Below are 21,050 nucleotides of genomic sequence, written 5' to 3'. Positions count from 1 at the left end.
TTTATGAGCAGTACTTTGAAATCTGCTTTAAGAATATATAAAATATTAGACCCTAGAATATAATTTTTTTTAGTTATAGGAAAGATAAGAAATATACTATATTCAGTTTTAACTAGGTTCCAGTATGTCCCAGAGCAAATTGACATACCTTTGTTTTATTTTGCTTATCCTAGGATTATTCATAACTATGTATTTTTTACTTACCTACATCTCTACAATTCAGTTTTAAAAGTAACCAAAAATTGCCTCACCTATATAGAATTCCTTATGGAAGGGGGTGCGTCTCAAAAATTAGGTGATATACCAATATTCTAGCATTTTCTGTGCCTGAATAATACTTTTTTCAGTATTGTATACATGTAACCTAATTACCTGTTCAATAAAAACCTAGATCATTAGCCATATTAGTCTACACAAAACTTAGTGGCCTGCCCAGTTCTTGTGCCAACTTCACATTAATTGGAGTATCCGCTTATATTCATCATACACACACAATACCACTTTGTAGCTGTGAAAACTTCAAAATAGCTGCCAGAGTATTTTGAATAATTACTATTCTCAAATATGTGATGTAAAAGTTTCACAATTATAATTTTTCAATATGAACAATCATTTTAAATTTTTATTTTGATATTATTATGTATTGTTAGCAATAATAAAGTGAGATCTTTGCCGGGCGTGGTGGCGCGCGCCTGTAGTCCCAGCTACTCGGGAGGCAGAGGCAGGAGGATCGCTTGAGCCCAGGAGTTCTGGGCTGCAGTGCGCTATGCCGATCAGGTGTCCGCACTAAGTTCGGCATCAATATGGTGACCTCCCGGGAGCGGGGGACCACCAGGTTGCCTAAGGAGGGGTGAACCGGCCCAGGTCGGAAACGGAGCAGGTCAAAACTCCCGTGCTGATCAGTAGTGGGATCGCGCCTGTGAATAGCCACTGCACTCCAGCCTGGGCAACATAGCGAGACCCTGACTCGAAAAAAAAAAAAAAAGAATAAAGTGAGATCTCATAAACTCTTCACCTAGAAGAGTATCATCTTGCTTAACTATACTTCAGTATTACAATTGTTAGTGTGTGACTGAGGGGTACCCACAGACCTCAAGTTGTTAAGGGATGCACACTCAAAAATAATTCAGCCATCTACCACACAAAGGCATTAAGGAAGCAGAGTATTAGTGTTAAATATTCTTAATAGAATTAGTGTACATAGACAAGAAAGGCTTTCCTTAATAGTTTCCCAATAAAATACCCAAAATTATCCATCCCTCTTGGGCAAATGCCCAGCCAAACCAGGTCAGCCTGAAGTGGGCTCACTGAGGCATAAGAACTTGTCACAGTCTAAGGTACTTTCTGGTAAGGAACAAGTAAGGGGTTAGGCTGGGACATAAAGAGACAAAAATCAAAGTACAAATCAAGATAATGGCTGCCATTGTCTCTGCCAAGGCACAAGTCCCTATATGTTTCTCACTCACATGTCTCTTCCAAATTATTCCTTCCAAGTGTCTCTACATGTCTCTCCTCCACACTCCTCCAAGTCTCTGGAGGCAAGTCGAAACCAGAAAAGAAAGAGCAGGCCTGCTTGCCTTCCATATTACATAGGTTCACCGGGCCACTCAGCTCCAACCCTGGTTCCTACTGCCTCCCCAGCTTGGGAGGTCCAATTCATGGCATACTGAGATTTGTAATCCAAGGTGGCTGTATCTTAGTGGGTGTGGGGGGAATTGTGCCTCCCCTTCACGGAGGTGTATCTGTAACACAATCAAGAAATTGACATTGATATAAATCAAAGACATTCACATTTTGTCACTTTTTTTCACTTTATCACTTTTACATGCACTCATTTGCTTGTGTATATTTAGTTCTCTCAAATTAAAACACCAGTACAATAAAAATACAAAATAGTTCTATTACATCTATTCCTTGCTCTAGGCTTTTATAGTCAGAGCATTTTCCCTTCCCACTTCCCTAAACCCTTGTGAAGCCCTGATCCACAAACCATCTCTGTAATTTTTTACTTAAAGAGTGCTATATGAATGTAATTATATAGTATGATACCTCTTGAGATCATTTTTCTTCACTCAGCACATCTTAAAATTCATGCAAGTTATCTTGTGTATCAGTAATTCAATCTGAATGGTGCCACAATAACCCCGCAAAATCTCCTCCATAAAAGCAATGAAACCAGGGCCTCCCCTGGTGGAGCAACGGTTGAGCGCTGGGCTGCGAAGCTGCCCGCAGCCTCTGCAGCCTCGGTTAGATCCCTGGCTGCCGGTGAGGGTCCCACAAGGCACGACAGACCTCTCCTGCCGTGCCCGCTGCTCCCCTCAGCAGTGTATTTCATCACTCTGCCTGCTCTGTTCCCTGCTCTGGCTCTGGTGAATTCTCTCACCCTCCCATGCTTCTGACTGTACCCAGTGCTTGTATAAATAAATAAATAAATATTTAAAAAAAAAAAGAGAGAGATGTCATTATGGGCACTAAAAAAAAAAAAAAAAGCAATGAAAACAGCACAAACTCTCAAAATAAATTTATTGGAACACTGGAAATTAACTACAGGCCTACAATTCCAAAAAATGTTTATTAAAAATAACAGCTGCTGGGGTTCCCTGGTAGCACAAGGGTTAAGATGCAACCTATGAAGCTGTCCGCAGCCATTGCAACATGAGTTCGATTCCCGGCTAGCCAGGGAGCAACCCACATGGCGCAGCAGACCTCTCCTGACTCACCCGCTGCTCCCCTCAGCAGTGTACTTCAGTCAATCTGCCTGTTCTGTTCCCCACTCTGTCTCTGGTGAATCCTACCCCCACACACACACCTCTGACCTGTACCCCAGTTCTTGTATGCATAAATAAATCTTAAAAAAAAAAACAACTGTTGAATTTTGGTGAGAATAGTAACACTAATGGTGTTTTAACATATCCTGATCCCACCTCTCTCTTCCCAGCTCCTTGGAAGTCTTCAATTACAACAGCTTCACAAGTACAGTAATAATGAAAAACAGTAGTTTAGCAGCCTCTGGAGCAAACAGAATGGATTTGGAGCTCCCTCAAAGGCCTATCCCAGAGGATTGTCACTAGTTGACCAGTTTGATAGCTCACTGAAAAGCTCCATTATCTGGATTTGTCTTCATTTTACCTATTTCAGAGTATACTCTGTGAAAACATGCAGGGCATTTGTCAAAAAAAAAAAAAAAAATCAGTAGGGGCCTCCCTGGTGGGGCAAGAGGTTAAAAGGCAACCTACAAAGCTATCCACAGCCACTGAAGCACAAGTTCGATCCCCAGCCAGGCAGCTACCCACATGGCACAGCAGACCTCTCCCATCTCACCTGCTGCTCTCCTCAGCAGTGTATTTCAGTCCATCTGCCTGTATTTCAGTCGATCTGTCTCTGGTGAATCCTCTCACCACCCCCCCACCTCTTGTATGCATAAATAAATAAATCTTTTAAAAAGTGGAAAAAAACTCTCCTAGCCAAAATAATAAAGTTAGTAGTGTTTCTCTATTTTTAGTACTAAAAATTCTTAAGACTCAGTACCTTATTCCTTTACTAAAGTTCACATGCCCTTAAAGTCAAGATTTATATTGTATCTATATCCTATACTGGAGTAATTACACTCTACTTTGTCCAACAAATAAAACCCCTGTTTTATTTGCATTCTCACATGCTGGAATTATTTAGTGTATTGATTTATTTGCTCCTTATTATCTGTCTCCTCCACTAGAATATGCACTCTATCATAAGAGGGACCATGTATCTTTTTTACCAATTCCTAGAATGGAGCCAGACATAGAGTTCCCATGAAAGAAGAAATAAATTAATATGTTTTGTGCATGTTTGCATTTATAGGACAGATACCTGCATTTACAGAGCTCATCATTTAGTGAGTTGTAAGCTTTCAGGGCAAGCTATTATTGCGCCATTTTTCTTGTTGTTATAGCAACCCACTGGCCTCCAGAGCTACAAGTTAATTTTGATGCACTTATTTTCCCAGAAGACCAAACAGTATTTTCAGTTCTGAAATAATGACACTACTATGAATCACATTTCTCATATTATACCGGAGTACCAAGAGGTTTTCCTTTATGAAGATGGGAGAGACTGAGAAAGGAAATAAATCTATTCAAAGCAGTAAGTGCTATGAAAAACACCGCAAGCAGTATGACTCACTAACCTTTTCATATTTCCTCTAAGTCCTTGTCCTTTCCACATATATCTATGAATTTGGTTAGATTTTCTGACCAAATTGTTAAGGAAATAATTTTGAAACATAATTTTTGCAAAATAAAGAACTGCGAAGGACTCAATTATAGCCCAAATATTTTCTCATCTCCTTCTTGTTTAATTTAAATTTTAAATCTTATGTTAAATTAACAAATGATAATAGTTTTACAAAAAGTGATATTTCCAATTTTGAGCCTGAAAAGGTTCAGTATAAGGTACTTCTCCATCCCTCTCAATCCTCTTATATTTTAGGGACAGGAACTGAGAAGGATTTTATTATACTGGGTTAGTCATCATAGAAAACTCATTACTATTTTCAATAAACCAAGTCTTATCTGAGTCATTCAACCAACTATGAATGTAGTTTTTAAAAGGCAGAGTCTATCTTCTAGTGGTAGGGACCCTAAAAGGATCTTACATGTATCTTCTGTAGTATTTTCTTGTCTGTAAATGTCAAGATAAATATATTGAGAGCAGCCAGAGAGAAATGATGCATTACCTCTAAGATAACATCAATATGAACAATAGTGGATTTCTCATCCAAAACTATGAAGAACAGAAGAACATGGCACTGTGTTTTTTAAGCATTAAAGGAAAAGAACTGTCAAATGCAAAGTACACATCCAGCAAAACCATTTTCAAGGACTGAATAAAATAAATTCTCAGGTGAATAAAAAATAAAACTGTTTCTATCAGGTTATCCCTAAAAGATTGGGGAAAAAATGATAAAAGAGATGTCTTGTTATATTAGGAAAGAAGAAGGAACAACAGAAAAAAGCAGAAATAGGAATACATATAAAGTACTACATTGGTAATATATGGTATGTTTTATAAATCATGAGTTTTAAAATTCATATTTGATGATTGAAAAATTATAACAATACCTATACTCAAGATAATGATGATTAAAAGTAGAGGGAGGAAGTTAAAGGTGTAACATCCAAATTGGAAAGAAAGAAGAAACACAATCACTATTTGCAGATGAGATGAAAACAAACATAGGAAATCTCAAACATACCAATAAAAAGATTGTTAGAAATAATAAATGCAGTAAAGTGACAGGCTACAAAATTAATATACAAAAATTTGTTGCATTTCTAAACACAAATAATAAACCTGCAGAAACAGAAATCAGGAGAAAAAATTCCATTTATGATCCTATGAAAAAGAACTGAATACATAGGAATAAATTTAACCAAAGGTGAAAGACTTGTACATTGAAAACTATAAGACATTGTTGAAGGGACTAGAAGAAACAAAGAAATTGAAAGACATACTGTGCTTATGGCTTGGAAGAATTAACATCATTACAATGGTCATATTACCTAAAACAATATACAGATTCAATTCCTATCAAAATCTTAATGACATTCTTGACAGAAATAGAACAAAAATCATAAAATTTATTTGGAACTACAAAGGAGCCTGAATAGCCAAAACAATCCTGAGATAAAAAGAACAAAAATGGAGGTTCTATGGTTCCTAACTTCAAATTATATATATCAATAATAATCAGGGGCCTCCCCAGAAGCGCAGCGGGTTGGGCGCAGCGCTGTGAAGCTGTCCACAGCCTCTGCAGCACCAGTTCGATTCCCAGCTGGCCAGGGAGATTCCCACATGGCACGGCAGACCTCTCCTCTCTTGCCCGCTGCTCCCCTCATCAGTGTATTTCGGTCCTTCTGCCAGTTCTGCTCCCTGCTCTGCCTCTGGTGAATTCTCTCACGCTCTTGCGCCTCTGGCCTGTATCCCAGTGCTTGTATAAATAAATCAATCTTAAAAAAAAAATACTCAGGGGCCTCCCCTGGTGGCGCAGCGGCTGAGCGCTGGGATGCGAAGCTGCGCCTGTTCGATCCCCCGCCGCCAGCGAGGGTCCCACATGGCGTGCAGACCTTTCCTGCCGCACCCATTTCTCCCCTCATTTCATCCCCACATTTCATCAGTCTGCCTGTTCTGCTCCCCGCTCTGGCTCTGGTGAATTCTCTCACCCTCGGGGCTTCTGACTGTACCCAGTGCTTGTATAAATAAATAAATAAATCTTAAAAAATAAATAAATAAAATTAAAAAAAATCAAAACAGCATGGTATTGGGACTACAAATAGACACATAGCTCAATGGAACAGAATTTGGGGTCAGAAATAAATCCACACAAAAATGGACAACTAATGTATGATAAAAGAGGCAAGTGATTACAATGGGGCAAGGAAAACCTTTTCAACAGATGGTATTAGGAAAACTGGACAGCCACATGCAAAAGAAGATTAGATAACTGTATAACACTAAGTGATAACAATTTTAAAGAGGGTGTGGAGAAAAGAGACGTCTAGAGTACTGTTGGTGTGAATTTAAACTGTATAGCCAAATGGAAAACAGTATGAAGATTATTCAGATTATTGTATGAAGATTATTCAGGAAATTAAAAATAAAGCTACAGTATGATTCAGCAATCCCAATTCAGTATCTTGAACAGATATCTGCACTCCTATTTTTGTTGCAGCATTATTCACAATAGCTAAAATATGCAAAAGAGTCCACCAATAGATGAATGGGTTGAGAAAATGTATATTTTCCCCCTTGCTTTTAGGTGAGACAGAATGGCTAGAGTTGGCTGGGATGACATATTGCCCTTCTCCCATGTGGGAGGCTACGGCTGAGGAGAACTGGGTTTTTCTCTTCTCTAGGTTAGTTAGGCTATGTTTAGATCCCAGATGGTTAAGTTCTAGTTAAACAGCATCACCTGAGGACAGACCTTATTAAGGACAGCGTGCTCTGGTGTATTTTAAAATGGTTCCTTCTCCCCTCTCCCTGCGAGAAGTATGAGAGGATATTTCTCCATATGAACAGTGAAAACTGGTCGAGCTCCTAGAGGTAAATCTCACATTATGTCCCCTGCCTCTCATGACTGGATCACTTGGAGTTTTTAACAGTAGACTTGTCGTTCACGAGCATCCAGCAATTATTCAATTATAGTTCAAGATTTCCTCTCTTGCAAAGTCAGTTTCTACTCCTAGGCCTCTGCTCAGGTAAGCCTTGACTCTCTGTATTCATCTGTCTGTGTCTCCAATCTTGGTAAATTTTGCCCTGTGTCCTTCCCTCTCTTATGGGTTTAGTAAGAGTTGTTGATTTTAAGTCAATTTAGCTTTTTACTTGTTAGGACAGAGTGGTGACTTCCAAGTTCCACACATGTGAAACTGTAATTGTTTTCTATTTTTTAAATTGTGAAAGAAGTACATGTAGTACCCCTTGTAGTTTTTCAGCAGTGTTGGTGGTTCGGACAGTGTAAGATCCCTGAAACTTGGATTCAAGATTAGTTTTTTGATTTCTTCAGAAGATGAAATCTTCACTTTGAAAATCACGTAAAGCAATGTGGTGGGAAAGGTAACCTGGTGTGTTGACAATAAGTATGAAGTGTATTTAGTAAGACTTTGGCAGTATTTAAGAATAGATTTTGCATCGGATCAAATTACAAGTCATCTGAGGACCAGAAGAGGTAAAGCCTGCCAGTATTCCCTCATAAGGGGATAATGATTAGGTAGAAGACTTTGGGCTGACTGAGTTCTTTAGAGTTTGCTTAGTTTGAATTTAAGAACACAGTTGGTCTGTTTCATTTTTCCAGAGGATTGAGGGTGGTAATGACAGTAGGTTTTGCAAGTGGAAATACTGAATAACCTTACTATTGAAATGAGTTCTATCACTAGAGAAGAACAAAAGGGTCCTCAAGTCGGGAAAATTCTTTCTGGTAGTAGATTTACTTCCGTTGTGGAAATAGCCTGTTTGCAGAGAAAAGCTACTAATCTGAAAACAAGGATATGCGTTCGCCTTTCTTCTTGTGTATAAAAGAGGGAAGAGTAGGGCCTCCCTGGTGGCTCAAGGGGCTAAGTCTCAGCATTGTGAAACTATCAGCAGCTACCGCAGCATGAGTTCGATTCCCAGCTAGGGAGCTGGTCCACTCTGTCCTGGGTGGGTCCTTTCTGCACATCTGGCCTGCACCCCAGCTCTTGTATGCATAAATAAAATAAATCTTTTAAAAAAAGGAGTGAGACCAAAGAAGCCATTCCAAACTTTTTTCTAAATGTTGTCTTTAGTTAGAGACATATTCTTCCCTTTGGGTTTTTTCTTTTTAAAGATTTATTTATTTATACAAGAACTGGGTACAGTCAGAGGTGCGGGAGGGTGAGAGAATTCACCAGAAACAGAGCGGGCACCAGAACAGGCAGACTGACCAAAGACACTGCTGAGGGGAAAAGTGGGCAAGGCAAAAGAGGTCTGCCGCGCCATGTGGGAATCTCCCTGGCAGGATGGGAAATGAACCCACGCTGCAGAGGTTGCGGACAGCTTCGCAGCACCACGCTCAACCCGTTGTGCCATCGGGGAGGCCCTCTTACCTTTATTTTCTGGAGTCTTGTATCTTTAATCAATTTTTGAAGAAAGACAATGGGAATGGGTTTAAAAAGTCCTCTGTGTGATGGTTTTATTCTGCACATCAGCCTCAAGGGTGTTCTGATGTATTTAAAGGTCCTCCTGAAAAGTGATCTATTTACTTTTTCCAAACAATAAAATGGCATCTCTAGGTATATCCACTAGTAGTTGTACAGGTTGATATAAATCATTGATATCAGGAGAATCTGCCACAAGGATAAGTCTGGATTGATTACTAAATTCTTCTCTATTATCAGGATCCAGAAGGATTTTAATAACATGTAAATCTGAGTGAGGTCAAGGACTAAAAAAACACCTTGTTCATGTGGGTATACAGGTTTTTTACCTTCTTTCACAGGTGGGAAGGATCAATAATAAGGGTTGGATGGGGAGCTCAGGGCAAAGAATTTAATGGAGGCAAGGAGAGGTAAAGAGGAAGAAGGACTAAGGGAAGAAAACTAAGGGGAAAAAAAGAGAATCAGAAAAAGGAGAAATCAGGCCTTCCTGGTGGTGCAGGCAGTTGAGCATCGCATTGTGAAGCTGTGCGCAGCCTCTGCAGCGTGGGTTTGATCCCGCCAGCCAGCCGGCGAGAATCCCGCATGGCACAGCAGACCTCTCCTGTCTCGCCCGCTGTTCCCCTCAGCAGTGTATTTCATCAGTCTGCCTGTTCTGTTCCCCACTTGGTCTCTGGTGAATTCTCTCACCCTCTCGCGCATCTGGCCTGTACCCTGGTTCTTGTATAAAGAAATAAATCCTAAAAAAAAAAAAAAAAAGGAAGAATCAAGGGTAGAAGAAAGGGCTGGTTTGTGACATGGTGAGTTCTGGGTGAGGACAGGCTTGTGAATAAGATCAGTGATGATGGTAAAAGTCCTTAGGAAACTATACAGTTTGAGGTAGACTTACAGACATTTTCTTATTTTTGAGCTGCTTCATGCCAAGCAATGTAAGCTGAACATTGATGAGAAGGAATCTCAAAGTCTTGAGATTTGAGGGTACCTTATAGATAGACAGGTTTAGGGAGATTCCAAGTATCCCTGAGGGGCCACTGGAGTTATAAGTTATCCTTTGTCCTCAGTAAAATCTTGCCATTTGAGGAGGTGATGATCTGAATTTTTACCTTAGTGATGAAACATATAAATGATGTGAATTTTTAAGAGTATTAAGGAGTAGGTTGAGAGTTTCCCATAATACTAAAGTTAAACAATAGCTAACAGTAAACCAAACCAAGGGAAGGCTCAAAGAACCAAAGTCAAATACTTACTTTGCTACCAAGGACAGTTGTCTGGAGCCCATGGATCAAAAGCTGGATTTACCATGAGATCCTCATATTGCCAATCTGGAAGCAGCATTGAAGTTGGAGAGATCTCAGTACCTCGGTGGAGAAAATAGGGCCTAGAATTGGGCTTCTAGTTCCATTCCAGTAATGATACCAAACAGTTAAAGACAAAACAAACAAGAAAGGAAATGGATTTTATTTATACTTTTGCAATATAGAGAATAGCTCAGATCCAAAGGTATGGCCATTCTGCCTTAGACTTTTATAGGGAGAAGTTAGACAAGTTATACATGAAATGGTGGAGTGGATTACAGTTAAGATTGTTTTTGTAACCATAAGTCTCTCAGGTGAACTGGAAAGGTTTATGTTTTGATCAGGCTAGTTTGGGCAGGCTTTTACTCTGTTAATCATTCATAAGACAAAAGACTAGAAATTAGAGACTTAGTTTTTGACCTTGTCAGCAGGTTCAGGCAAAAATGGAAAGATTTGTGTTTAACCTTCTCACAAGGTAAATAAGAGGTCATCTGTGAGTATTACAATAGCCATGAAAAACAGTGGTCAGTGAGCCTTATGTAAGTCATATGGGAAAAAGGTGGCTGGTTATCATAAGCTATATCAGAATGCAAAAAGGGGTTAATTGGGGGAGAAAAAAAACCTGAAGGAATTTCAAAATTATCACTGTCCTCCTGGAGCACAGGGATTTGGCAAAGTTGAGCACTGTCAGTTTCAAGGTTAACTTTTTTCCATCACCCAGTTTGCTGAAAAGATTTTCCTTTCCCACATTGAATAGTTGCTGTCAGTGCTATGTTTCTGAAATCAAAACTTCAGTTCTTTAGCTGCATTAGTCACGCTTAAAGAACTTAAGAGACATTGTGCTTCGTGGCTGCCACACTGACTAGCACAGATATAGAATATTTTTATCATCACAGAGAATTCTATTGAACAATATTGCTGCAGGCCTTACAGCACAGTGTCTAATAAGTATTTTCCATTTTGTGATGAATAATCTAAAGCAAATAACAGTGTTAAGGGCAGAGATGAAGAAGTTAAAACTCAACAACTGAGCACAATTTTTTTTTTTAAAGATTTTATGCAGTCATTCCCTGTTGACCGGTTCCAGGAACACCCCTCACCCCACACAGATGGTGAAATTCTTGGATACCTAAATATCTTGTATAAAATGGCATAGTATTTGCATATAACCTACATACAGCCTCTCTTATACTTTAACCATCTGTAGATTACTTATATACTAACTACAGTGTGCATGTTATGCAAATAGTTGTTACACAGTATTATTTAGGAAATAATGACAAAAAAGAAGTTTAGAGGTCAGTACATTTACAACATCATAAGTGTAACTAACTACAGCGTGTATTTTTTTTTTAAAGATTTATTTATTAATTTATACAAGCACTGGGTACAGTCAGAAGCGCGGGAGGGTGAGAGAATTCACCAGAGCCAGAGCGGGGAACAGAACAGGCAGAGGGACAAAGCACACTGATGAAGGGAGCAGCGGGTGGCAGGAGAGGTCTGCACGCCATGTGGGACCCTCGCTGGTGGCCGGGGATGGAACCGGCGCTGCAGAGGCCGCGGGCAGCTTCACAACCCAGCGCTCAACCGCTTTGCCACTGGGGTGGCCCTATAGCGTGTATTTTTGACTCGAAATTGATAGAATCTATAGATATGGAACCCATCGATACAGAGGGTCAATTGTACTGAGACAATGTTTATAAATACAGCTGTAAAACACCTTAGACAGCATAGGTAAGACTAAAGGGATAGTAGGGCATGTATGACACTGAACACTAAGGAATTTGTGCAGAACAAGATCTCTTTGGTGAAATAATTTTATTTTAAATTTAATAACTACAATTCCAAAACCTTCATTTGATTTTGGATGGCAGTGAAAGGAGCTCTACTGAAATAGTTATAAATAATCACATTAAGAGCTTAGTGAAAATATTTTAGCACTGCTTTTTGAATATGAAATACTGGCTTTCTAAGATCACCAAAGCATCTATTTGTACTTCTGATTTGCATATTTGAGACAATCATACATACTGCTAAGAATACAATTTAGTGGACTTGCAGATATTGCTGATGTTTAAAATATTATCCTTCAAAACTTTTCCAAAGAGGCAAGTTTAAAATCTCTAACGTCTAAAATCCAAAGCACTGACGAGATCAAATAATAGGGAGGATGTGGAACAATAATTAATTACTATTGGGAATGCAAAACAAGACAGCTGCCACTTTGGAAATCATTTTGGCAGTTCCTTACAAAGCTGATAGGATACATCAGTCACACTCCTTGGTATGTACCAAAAGGAGCTGAAAACTTACATCCATGTAAAACCCAACAGATGAGTGTTAATAGCAGCTTTATTCACAACTTTATTCAAAGCAAACACATCATTCAGCAGGTGAATAGATAAGTAAAATGTAATACAATGGAATATTGTTCAATGGTAAAAAAATGAGCTATCAAGTCATTAAAAGACATAGAGGAAACGGAAATGAATATTGCTAGGAAGAAGACAGATTGCTAGGAAGATGAATATTGCTAGGAAGAAGAGAGATTAAAATGCTACATACTGCAGACATCCAACTATCTGACAGTCTGGGAAAGGGAAAACTATATGAACAGTAAGAAAATCAGTGGTTCCTTGGTATGGGATAGAAGGAGGAAGCATAAATTGACTGAACACAGGATTATTAGGGAAGTGAAACATTCTGTTACTGTAATGGTGGATATATCACATTGTACATTTTCCAAAATCCATATATTTTACAATACAAAAAGTGAACCCTGTTATAAACTATATGCTTTAATTAACGACGTTATCAGTATAAACTCATTTCTTGTTACAAATACACACACCAATGCAAGCTGTTAATAAGGGGAACTGTTAAAGGGTGGCGTATATTTGAGTTCCTTGTAATTTCTACTCTATACAGTGAACCTAAAAATGATCTAAAAAATTTAAAAAAAAAACCCAAAGGGATTTCTAAAGAAATCTGCAGGGTTTCTTTTTTAAACTCCAACAGTTTCACAAATTCAAATCAGAGGACGCTTCATCTTGCATAAACGCTAGACGAAACCTTATATCATAGGTGCCGCGACCATACCTTATTAATTAGTCTAATATTCTACGTTGCGAGCACTACCCGACGCAATTTCTCTTAACTCCATCGTCACATAACGCTCTGATACTACGGCTATTCATATTTTAAACACAGGACACAGTTCTAACAGCGAAGGCAAACGATCGATAAACACAGAACGGGTGGGTAACGCGGATTCCAAACCCCGGGTTCGAAACCGTAAAACCGAATCGAGGAGAATTACCGATTTTTCATTCCGTCAGCCGAAACAATGAACGGCCTCGATCTCGCGAGATTACTGAAACTACTATTCCCGTTATGCATAGCGGCCTCTGTCCAGCGGCCTAAGCCCATTACTCTGAGGGCCCGGCATGCCTCGAGGCGCGAAAGGCAGCCTGGGAGCTGTAGTTCTCCTGGACGCCTACCGGTTTTGCCAACGCAGCGGTAGCGGCTTTCTTGGCTCCAGCCAGCGGCTCCTGTGAGAGCGAGCTGAGGAGAGAAAGGGCGCAGAGCTGGAAAAGGGTGAGTCAGACACGGTCTACGCAATAAAGGGAGGTGGCACCGCGGAGTGGGGCTGAATTAGTAAATGGACACGTGCTGCAGTCTCTCCGGAGACACCCAGAGCTTAGAGCCAGTGAGCGGAGGCTGAGGAGGAGCCGGAGCCGGTCCCGCGCACCTGTTCTCGCCCGGCACCCCGCCGCCATCGCCACCATGCAGTCCCGGGAAGAGGCCCCGCGCTCTCGCCGCCTGGCCAGTGCCCGCGGTGGGAAGCGGCCCAAGAGGATTCACAAGCCCACAGTCTCGGCGTTTTTCACTGGCCCAGAGGAGCTGAAGGACACGGCCCATTCGGCCGCCCTGCTGGCACAGCTCAAGTCCTTCTACGACGCGCGGTTGCTGTGCGATGTGACCATCGAGGTGGTCACGCCTGGCAGTGGGCCTGGCACCGGCCGCCTCTTCCCCTGCAACCGCAACGTGCTGGCCGCCGCGTGTCCCTACTTCAAGAGCATGTTCACCGGCGGCATGTACGAGAGCCAGCAGGCGAGCGTGACCATGCACGATGTGGACGCCGAGTCCTTCGAGGTGCTGGTGGACTACTGCTACACGGGCCGGGTGTCCCTGAGTGAGGCCAACGTGGAGCGCCTTTATGCGGCCTCTGATATGCTACAGCTTGAATATGTGCGGGAAGCCTGTGCCTCCTTCCTAGCCCGCCGCCTGGACCTGACCAACTGCACTGCCATCTTCAAGTTCGCGGATGCCTTCGGCCATCGCAAGCTCCGATCCCAGGCCCAAGCCTTTATAGCCCACAACTTCAAGCAGCTTAGTCAGATGGGCTCGATTCGGGAGGAGACTCTGGCAGATCTGACCCTGGCCCAGATGCTGACTGTCTTACGGCTAGATTGTCTAAACATAGAGCAAGAGCAAACAGTGTGTCATGTGGCGGTGCAGTGGTTGGAGGCAGCTCCCAAGGAGCGGGGTCCCAGCGCTGCAGAAGTCTTCAAGTGTGTGCGCTGGACACACTTCACTGATGAGGATCAGAATTACCTGGAAGGGCTGCTGACCAACACCATTGTGAAGAAGTACTGCCTTGACCTTATCGAAGGAGCTTTGCAGCTGCGCTATGGTGACATGTTGTACAAGTCTCTGGTGCCGGAGCCAGAGACCAGCAGCAGCTCTGTTGTATCTGCAGCAGAAAATCCACCCCAGAGGTTGGGTGTGTGTGCCAAGAAAATGGTGATCTTCTTTGGTCACCCTAGAGATCCCTTTCTGTGCTGTGACCCATATTCTGGGGACATTTACAAAGTGCCATCACCTGTGACCTGCCTTGCTCACACGAGGTCTGTAACTACCTTAGCAGTCTGTGTTTCTCCAGACCATGACATTTATCTAGCCGCCCAGCCCAGGAAAGACCTCTGGGTGTATAAACCAGCCCAGAACAGTTGGCAGCAACTTGCAGACCGCTTGCTGTGCCGGGAAGGCATGGATGTGGCATATCTCAATGGCTATATTTACATTTTGGGTGGGCGAGACCCTATCACTGGAGTTAAATTGAAGGAAGTGGAATGCTACAGTGTTCAGAGGAACCAGTGGGTACTCGTGGCTCCACTACCCCATTCTTTCATCTCCTTTGACCTAATGGTAATTCAAAACTATCTTTATGCTCTCAACAGTAAGCGTATGTTCTGCTACGATCCTAGCCATAATATATGGCTGAAGTGTGTTTCTCTTAAGCGCAATGACTTTCAAGAAGCTTGTGTCTTCAATGATGAGATCTATTGTATCTGCGACCTCCCTGTCATGAAGGTCTATAATCCAGTCCGAGGAGAATGGAGGCAGATAAATAATATTCCCATGGTGTCAGAGACCAACAACTACCGGATTATCAATCATGGCCAAAAATTATTGCTGATCACCTCACGCACCCCACAATGGAAAAAAAACAGAGTGACAGTATATGAATATGACATTGGGGCAGACCAGTGGATTAATATAGGTACCACATTAGGCCTCTTCCAGTTTGATTCCAACTTTTTTTGCCTCTCAGCTCGTGTTTATCCCTCCTGTCTTGAGTCTGGTCAGAGTTTCCTCACTGAGGAAGAAGAGGTTCCTAGTGAGTCTAGCACTGAATGGGACTTAGGTGGATTCAGTGAGCTGGATTCTGAGTCAGGAAGTTCAAGTTCTTTATCTGATGATGATTTGTGGGTACAGGTAGCACCTCAGTAACTCGGGATAAGCAGAGCTCTAGATATGTGGAAACCCTAAGGTATATTTTTTCTGGTTTGGAAAGTTAGATACCTTTTCCGTTCTTCTGGAGAAAGGAAGGTTGATTCATTTCAGGTTTGGTCTCAAAAGGGTTTTGTTGGAAACAGTAATGTAATTTTATGTTAAAGAATCTAAACACGCAAATCAACCTATTTAAATTCACTGTTCTACAAGTCCAGCATTGATTTGATTGTTTAGTATACTTATGTTTATTTATGTTAATATATTATTTTGTTTATGTTATTTATATTTATTTGTGTTAATTATTACTGTTTAGTGCCACAACTACTGTAACTTGAATTTTAATTTTCATAACAGAAACTGATTGGGTAGGTTTTATTAGCTAGGGTTTTGAAAGTATATATTTTCCTTCAGAATAGTGTAATAGAGTTCCAAAACTATAAGCTAGTCGGGTTTTACAAAATATGTTCTGTGTTATAGTTTGCTAAGTTTTCGTTTCCTTCCTTTTCGTGGAAAAAAAATGTTTAATGTGACTGAATGTGATTTCATTTGCTGTATAATGTAAAATGGCTATAAGTTCAAAGAAAAAAAAACAAAGTACAAATGAGTATAAACAAAAACAGGTTTATACTGTTTGAAAAGATATTTCAGTTTTAATTTTGTAATATAAAATGTGTATTTACAAAAAATGACCAATTCTCCATCTAAAAATATTTCATTCTAGTAGTGTCATCAGTTATCTAAAACCTTAAAAAACAAAACAGTAACTTGGTTTTTGGTTCATATTTTTTTATCTATACTTGATAAATGCTTCATTGAATCAGAGGCAAAATACTTTTTTTTCCACTGGACATGATTGTGTACGTTTTTATCCATTGTCTTATAAAAGCTTATGTGATTATAAAATATTTTTGCTGTACAGTTTTGTGTGTTCATCTTAGAGACTTTGTCAACAAAATATGTGATTATTCTTTACTGTTTTGTGAGGTAATATCGACTGTGAAAATATGTATAAGCTAAGAACAGTATTTTATTGAGATAAGTAGTTATTGTGTCTATCAATTATAAAATCAAGTGCCAGCAGAGAATTTAAAACTCTAAGTTGTGTATAGAACTGTTTTGTGTGGTATTGACATATTCTGTCAGTTTTGTAAGTTACTAAATGTTATTATCAGCTTAAAGGTATTTTTGTATTAAAAGTTTACAGTTAAATAACGCAGGTGGATGATGGCATTTGAGGCCAGTAGTGAAAGTATGTTTTGTCTAAAATATTTCCCTAAGCAATGGTATACACAGCTATTTTATTAAGGTATTTGTATCTGTTCTATGTTTCTCTGTGAACCATGCTCCAGTCTTTGTTTCTGTCACCATATCTAAAGGAAAGTCCAGAGAGACTAAATTACACAATGCTGATGTTGTTTAATATGAGTAGATATAAGTGCTTACCTCTTGAGGGTTTGTTTACTAGATATGGTTCTCTAAGTCTATGATATTTATACATGATAAATGACCAGATGTTTGTAAGTGTATAAATTTTTCCATATCCAGTAATAATTATCTTTCTGAATCTTCATTCAATAACATGGTGATTCCTCTTCTGTGTTTCTCTAGTGACAAAATGGTAACATTTCTTACACTCTGGTAAAGTACAGAGCTATGTGCTCTTGGGCTGAATTTTTAAATGAAATACTGTGGGATGAATAAAAATCAAGAGAGGGAGACCCAAAAAGTTTTCTTTGCCCCTCTTAAAAAAGGTCTTCTTAGCCATTTGATTGGCCACTTGAAGATTCTACAAAATATTCCTGTTAAACGTTTTTAGTAAAATAAGATTCTTGTCCTAGCAGTATGTGTTCCTTTAAACCGGCAAATATGCTTTTAGTTGTCTACGACTATATTTTGTTCCATATGACCACAGGGTTGTTATAGCACTATACTTGACAAAACTGTTATTTATTTATTTATTTATTTATTTTGCCAACTCTCTTTACCAGTAACTTCTTGTGGATAGCTTTTTATTTTGTCAGATTAAATAGGATAGTGATGCTCTCAACTAGATTATCCATCTGCAGAATTAAGTTATGCCACCAATTTATAAAAGACAAATTTTCCAATTTATCATTTTCAGCCTTTCAGTTAAAGCATATGCGAAATAGTAGTAATATCTTTGTTTACAAAGAGGTTTTCTGGGAAGAATTTTGGCTTTGTGATGTGTTTGTGATTAGGGAATAGATGTTAATCATTATTTTATAGATAAGTGATTTGTATGTGATTAATTACAAATAAAACTGCTACTAGAACCCAGACTTCCTGACTTTTTAATTCGGTGTTTCTGCTAAATGTATAAAACCCTTGCTTGCGCAGTGAATGACACAAATGACATTGTTGAAATCCCTTCTTACAAGAAAGCACCGTTGTCTCAATTTTCTAGTTAATCGGCACATCTTTCAGCAAATGCTCATTATAATGTTGTTTGCAGAACTACTTATTGGTAAGATTTAGAGTGACCTTAATTATCTTTTATATCTGTGCCTGTAGTCTGAACAGTTCAAAGAATCCAAAATTTTCCTTCTCTTAATTTCAAATGATAGGTAGCATTAGGGTTTCGAAAAGGATGAAAATTAAGTTAGCAATTGGCTTGTCTAAATATGGATTAAAGATTAAAATTAAGTTATAATTGCTTTTTATCATTTTTAGTTGAAGAGGAATTTAGGGGGGGAAATGTACCTGATTTTGTTTAGAATGTGGGAAAACTTTTGATCTGTTCCCAAGAAAAAAGCAAATGTTCATAATTGTATTATTTCAAAGGTGTTGAAATAATAAAATTTTTATTACTTCTGAATCTCATCAGAGCCAAGGTAAGATCATTCATGATAATATATCTTTATTATCCTGCTTGAAAATTTTAGCCCCCTTTCTATCATTTTAACTAACTTATAGAAAATGTGATTAGTGTAGAAACTTAAGAACCAACAAGAGAATTTTTAAAATCAAGAGGGTTCAATAAATACATTTTTTAAAAAGATTTATTTATTTTTATACAAGAGCTGGGGTACAGGCCAGAAGTACAGGAAGGTGAGAGGATTCATCAGAGACAGAGCAGGGAGCAGAACAGGCAGACAACAGAAATACACTGCTGAGGGGAGCAGTGGGTGAGACAGGAGAGATCTGCCACACCATGTGGGATTCTCGCCAGCTGGTGGGGATCAAACCCTCACTGCAGAGGCTGCAGACAGCTTCACAGCATGGTACTCAACCCTTTGCGCCACTGGGGAGGTCCTAATAAATACATTTTTAAAGTAATACTACTAATAATAAAAGATACTGTTTCACAGAAGCTACCAACTACAAAGTATCATGGAGTAATGTTTTATGCAGAATAAGGAGGAGGGGTTCATCCACTCTTAGCTTTGAGCCATTGGTTATCTGAATCTATTTTATAAACTATTCAACACAGGGTTAAGGATTTAACCTGGCTTAAAGCACAGAGAGGGAAGGGAAGAGATTTTGTGTATCACTCCATCTATATCTGACACATATTTTCTCCTTAAACAATCTATCCATTCCAGTCAACCTTTTACATTTTACAAAGCAATTTTAGCTTTGGAAGTGAGACTGTAACCACCATATCTCAATCAGAAATACTTATTTAGGGCAACTATTCATTAGGTGTAGGAAAACCAATTAAAAAAACATTTACATAAATGTCAAAGTATTTCCTCCAAAACAGTTGTTTGTGCCTCAAAGAAAGAAAACAGCCAGGACCATAAACTGTAAGCAGTATTACCTGAATTTAGTTTATTCCTAAAAAAATAAAAAAACTTTTTGCATATTTTAACTGGAAAATTTAGTATCAGGCAAAGCCTGTTCTAGAGTCCAAATGTCTTCAGGGTGTTTTTGTTTGTTTGTTTGTTTTAAAGATTTATTTATGCATACAAGAACTGGGGTATAGGCCAAAGGTGGGGGTTGAGAGGATCCACCAGAGACAGAGTGGGGAGCAGAACGGGCAGATTGACTGAAATACACTTCTGAGAGCAATAGCAGGTGAAACAGGAGATGTCTGCTGTGCCATGTGGGTTAGCTACCTGGTCAGCCAGGGATGGAACTTGTGCTGCAGTGGGCTGGCAATAGCTTGATAGCTCTGTGTCTTTAACGCCTCCACCACCAGGGAGACCCCAGGGTTTGTTGTGTTTTTTTTTTTTTTTTTTACAGAGAAGATACAATGGGGATATTGTTTTCTCTTATTTTGTGCAGTAATTAGATTATAGGTGTGGTTATAATAAAAAACCAATAGTTGTTTAAATGAGAATTTTCTCATATGAAAGTTTAACCTGTTACATTACCTTTCATCTAGAAAGATAACTGAGACCTAGGCTTTACTGTGCACCTGTTCTGCTCTCCCTTGGATGTTGTCCTGTTTATATAGTCTAAACTGGTTGACCCTTGTGTCCATATTCAAGCCATCAAAAGGGAGGAAGAAGGCAAGATCCTGACCCTTCCCTGGAAGGAAAATAGTGTATATTGCTTTCAGTTATCTGATATTTGCCAGATTTTAATTATATGGCCACACCTAGGTGCAGGGGTACTTGGGAGAGGTAGTCTTTATTCTGGTCAGCATGTATCTCGTTAAAATTCAGAGAATGGGAGAGAGGCTTTTAGGTTAAATAGCAATCTCTGCCATATCATTTGTCAGACCAGATTTTATCACATGGCAATGACAACAGTTCAACGGGTTATTACAATCAACATGCTTCCTATCCCAGGACTTGGGCAACTCCCTGGGATCTTGCTCCTCTTCTATACAGAAAAGACAATGACACTTCATTTTGATTTGAGTAAATAAAGTTTCACAGACTGTGTACTGGTTTTCTAGATCATGACTATTGTCTTGGCTTTGTATCATGGGATGTTCCAACTTCCTAAAAATAAAAGAGCTTTGAAAAATGACTGTGTATAATCCATGGCAGTATTGAGTATCTTAAACAAATGTTGCTTTTGTTTAAAAATAAGAAAAATAATTAGAGTAATTATGAAAACTGGAAATTTCTTACAGCAAGCTGGGCATTCTAGCATTTTCTGCTTCAGGATCATTTTTCAGGGGCTAGGCTAATGTAATTTATTTCCCTCTATGTTGAAGCCTAGGGCCTCCCTGGTGGTGCAGGTGGTTGAGTGCAGCACTGTGGGGCTGTCTGTGGCCTCTGCAGTGCGTGTTCAATCCCCTCAAAGCAACCCATGTGACGAGCAGACCTCTCCTGTCTCACCCACTGCTCCCCTCAGCAGTGTATTTCGTCAGTCTGCCAGTTCTGTTCCCTGCTCT

General features: G+C 39.6%; 1 protein-coding gene and 1 long non-coding RNA gene across 2 annotated transcripts; one reads left to right on the top strand and one right to left on the bottom strand.

Moving 5' to 3' along the window:
• Positions 1-1,471: 1,471 nt before the first annotated feature.
• LOC129146902 (uncharacterized) lies at positions 1,472-13,251 on the bottom strand. Its single transcript, XR_008554263.1, has 3 exons — positions 13,040-13,251; positions 9,893-9,967; positions 1,472-1,742 (listed from the first exon to the last, which is right to left on the bottom strand). It is a non-coding gene; the product is annotated as an uncharacterized LOC129146902 (long non-coding RNA).
• Positions 13,252-13,330: 79 nt separating this feature from the next.
• On the top strand, positions 13,331-18,481 carry KBTBD6 (kelch repeat and BTB domain containing 6). The gene has a single exon (XM_037526930.2). It carries the CDS (start codon positions 13,727-13,729, stop codon positions 15,734-15,736), a length of 2,010 nt encoding a protein of 669 aa, XP_037382827.1. The 5' UTR covers positions 13,331-13,726; the 3' UTR covers positions 15,737-18,481.
• The last annotated feature ends 2,569 nt before the right edge of the window (positions 18,482-21,050 follow it).

Source organism: Talpa occidentalis, unplaced genomic scaffold (assembly GCF_014898055.3).
Source record: "Talpa occidentalis isolate TD23 unplaced genomic scaffold, MPIMG_talOcc4v2.1 talOcc4.5, whole genome shotgun sequence".
NCBI classification, from domain to species: domain Eukaryota; kingdom Metazoa; phylum Chordata; class Mammalia; order Eulipotyphla; family Talpidae; genus Talpa; species Talpa occidentalis.
The sequence above is the reverse complement of the archived record's forward strand: the minus strand, read 5'-3'. Positions and strand labels throughout refer to the sequence as shown.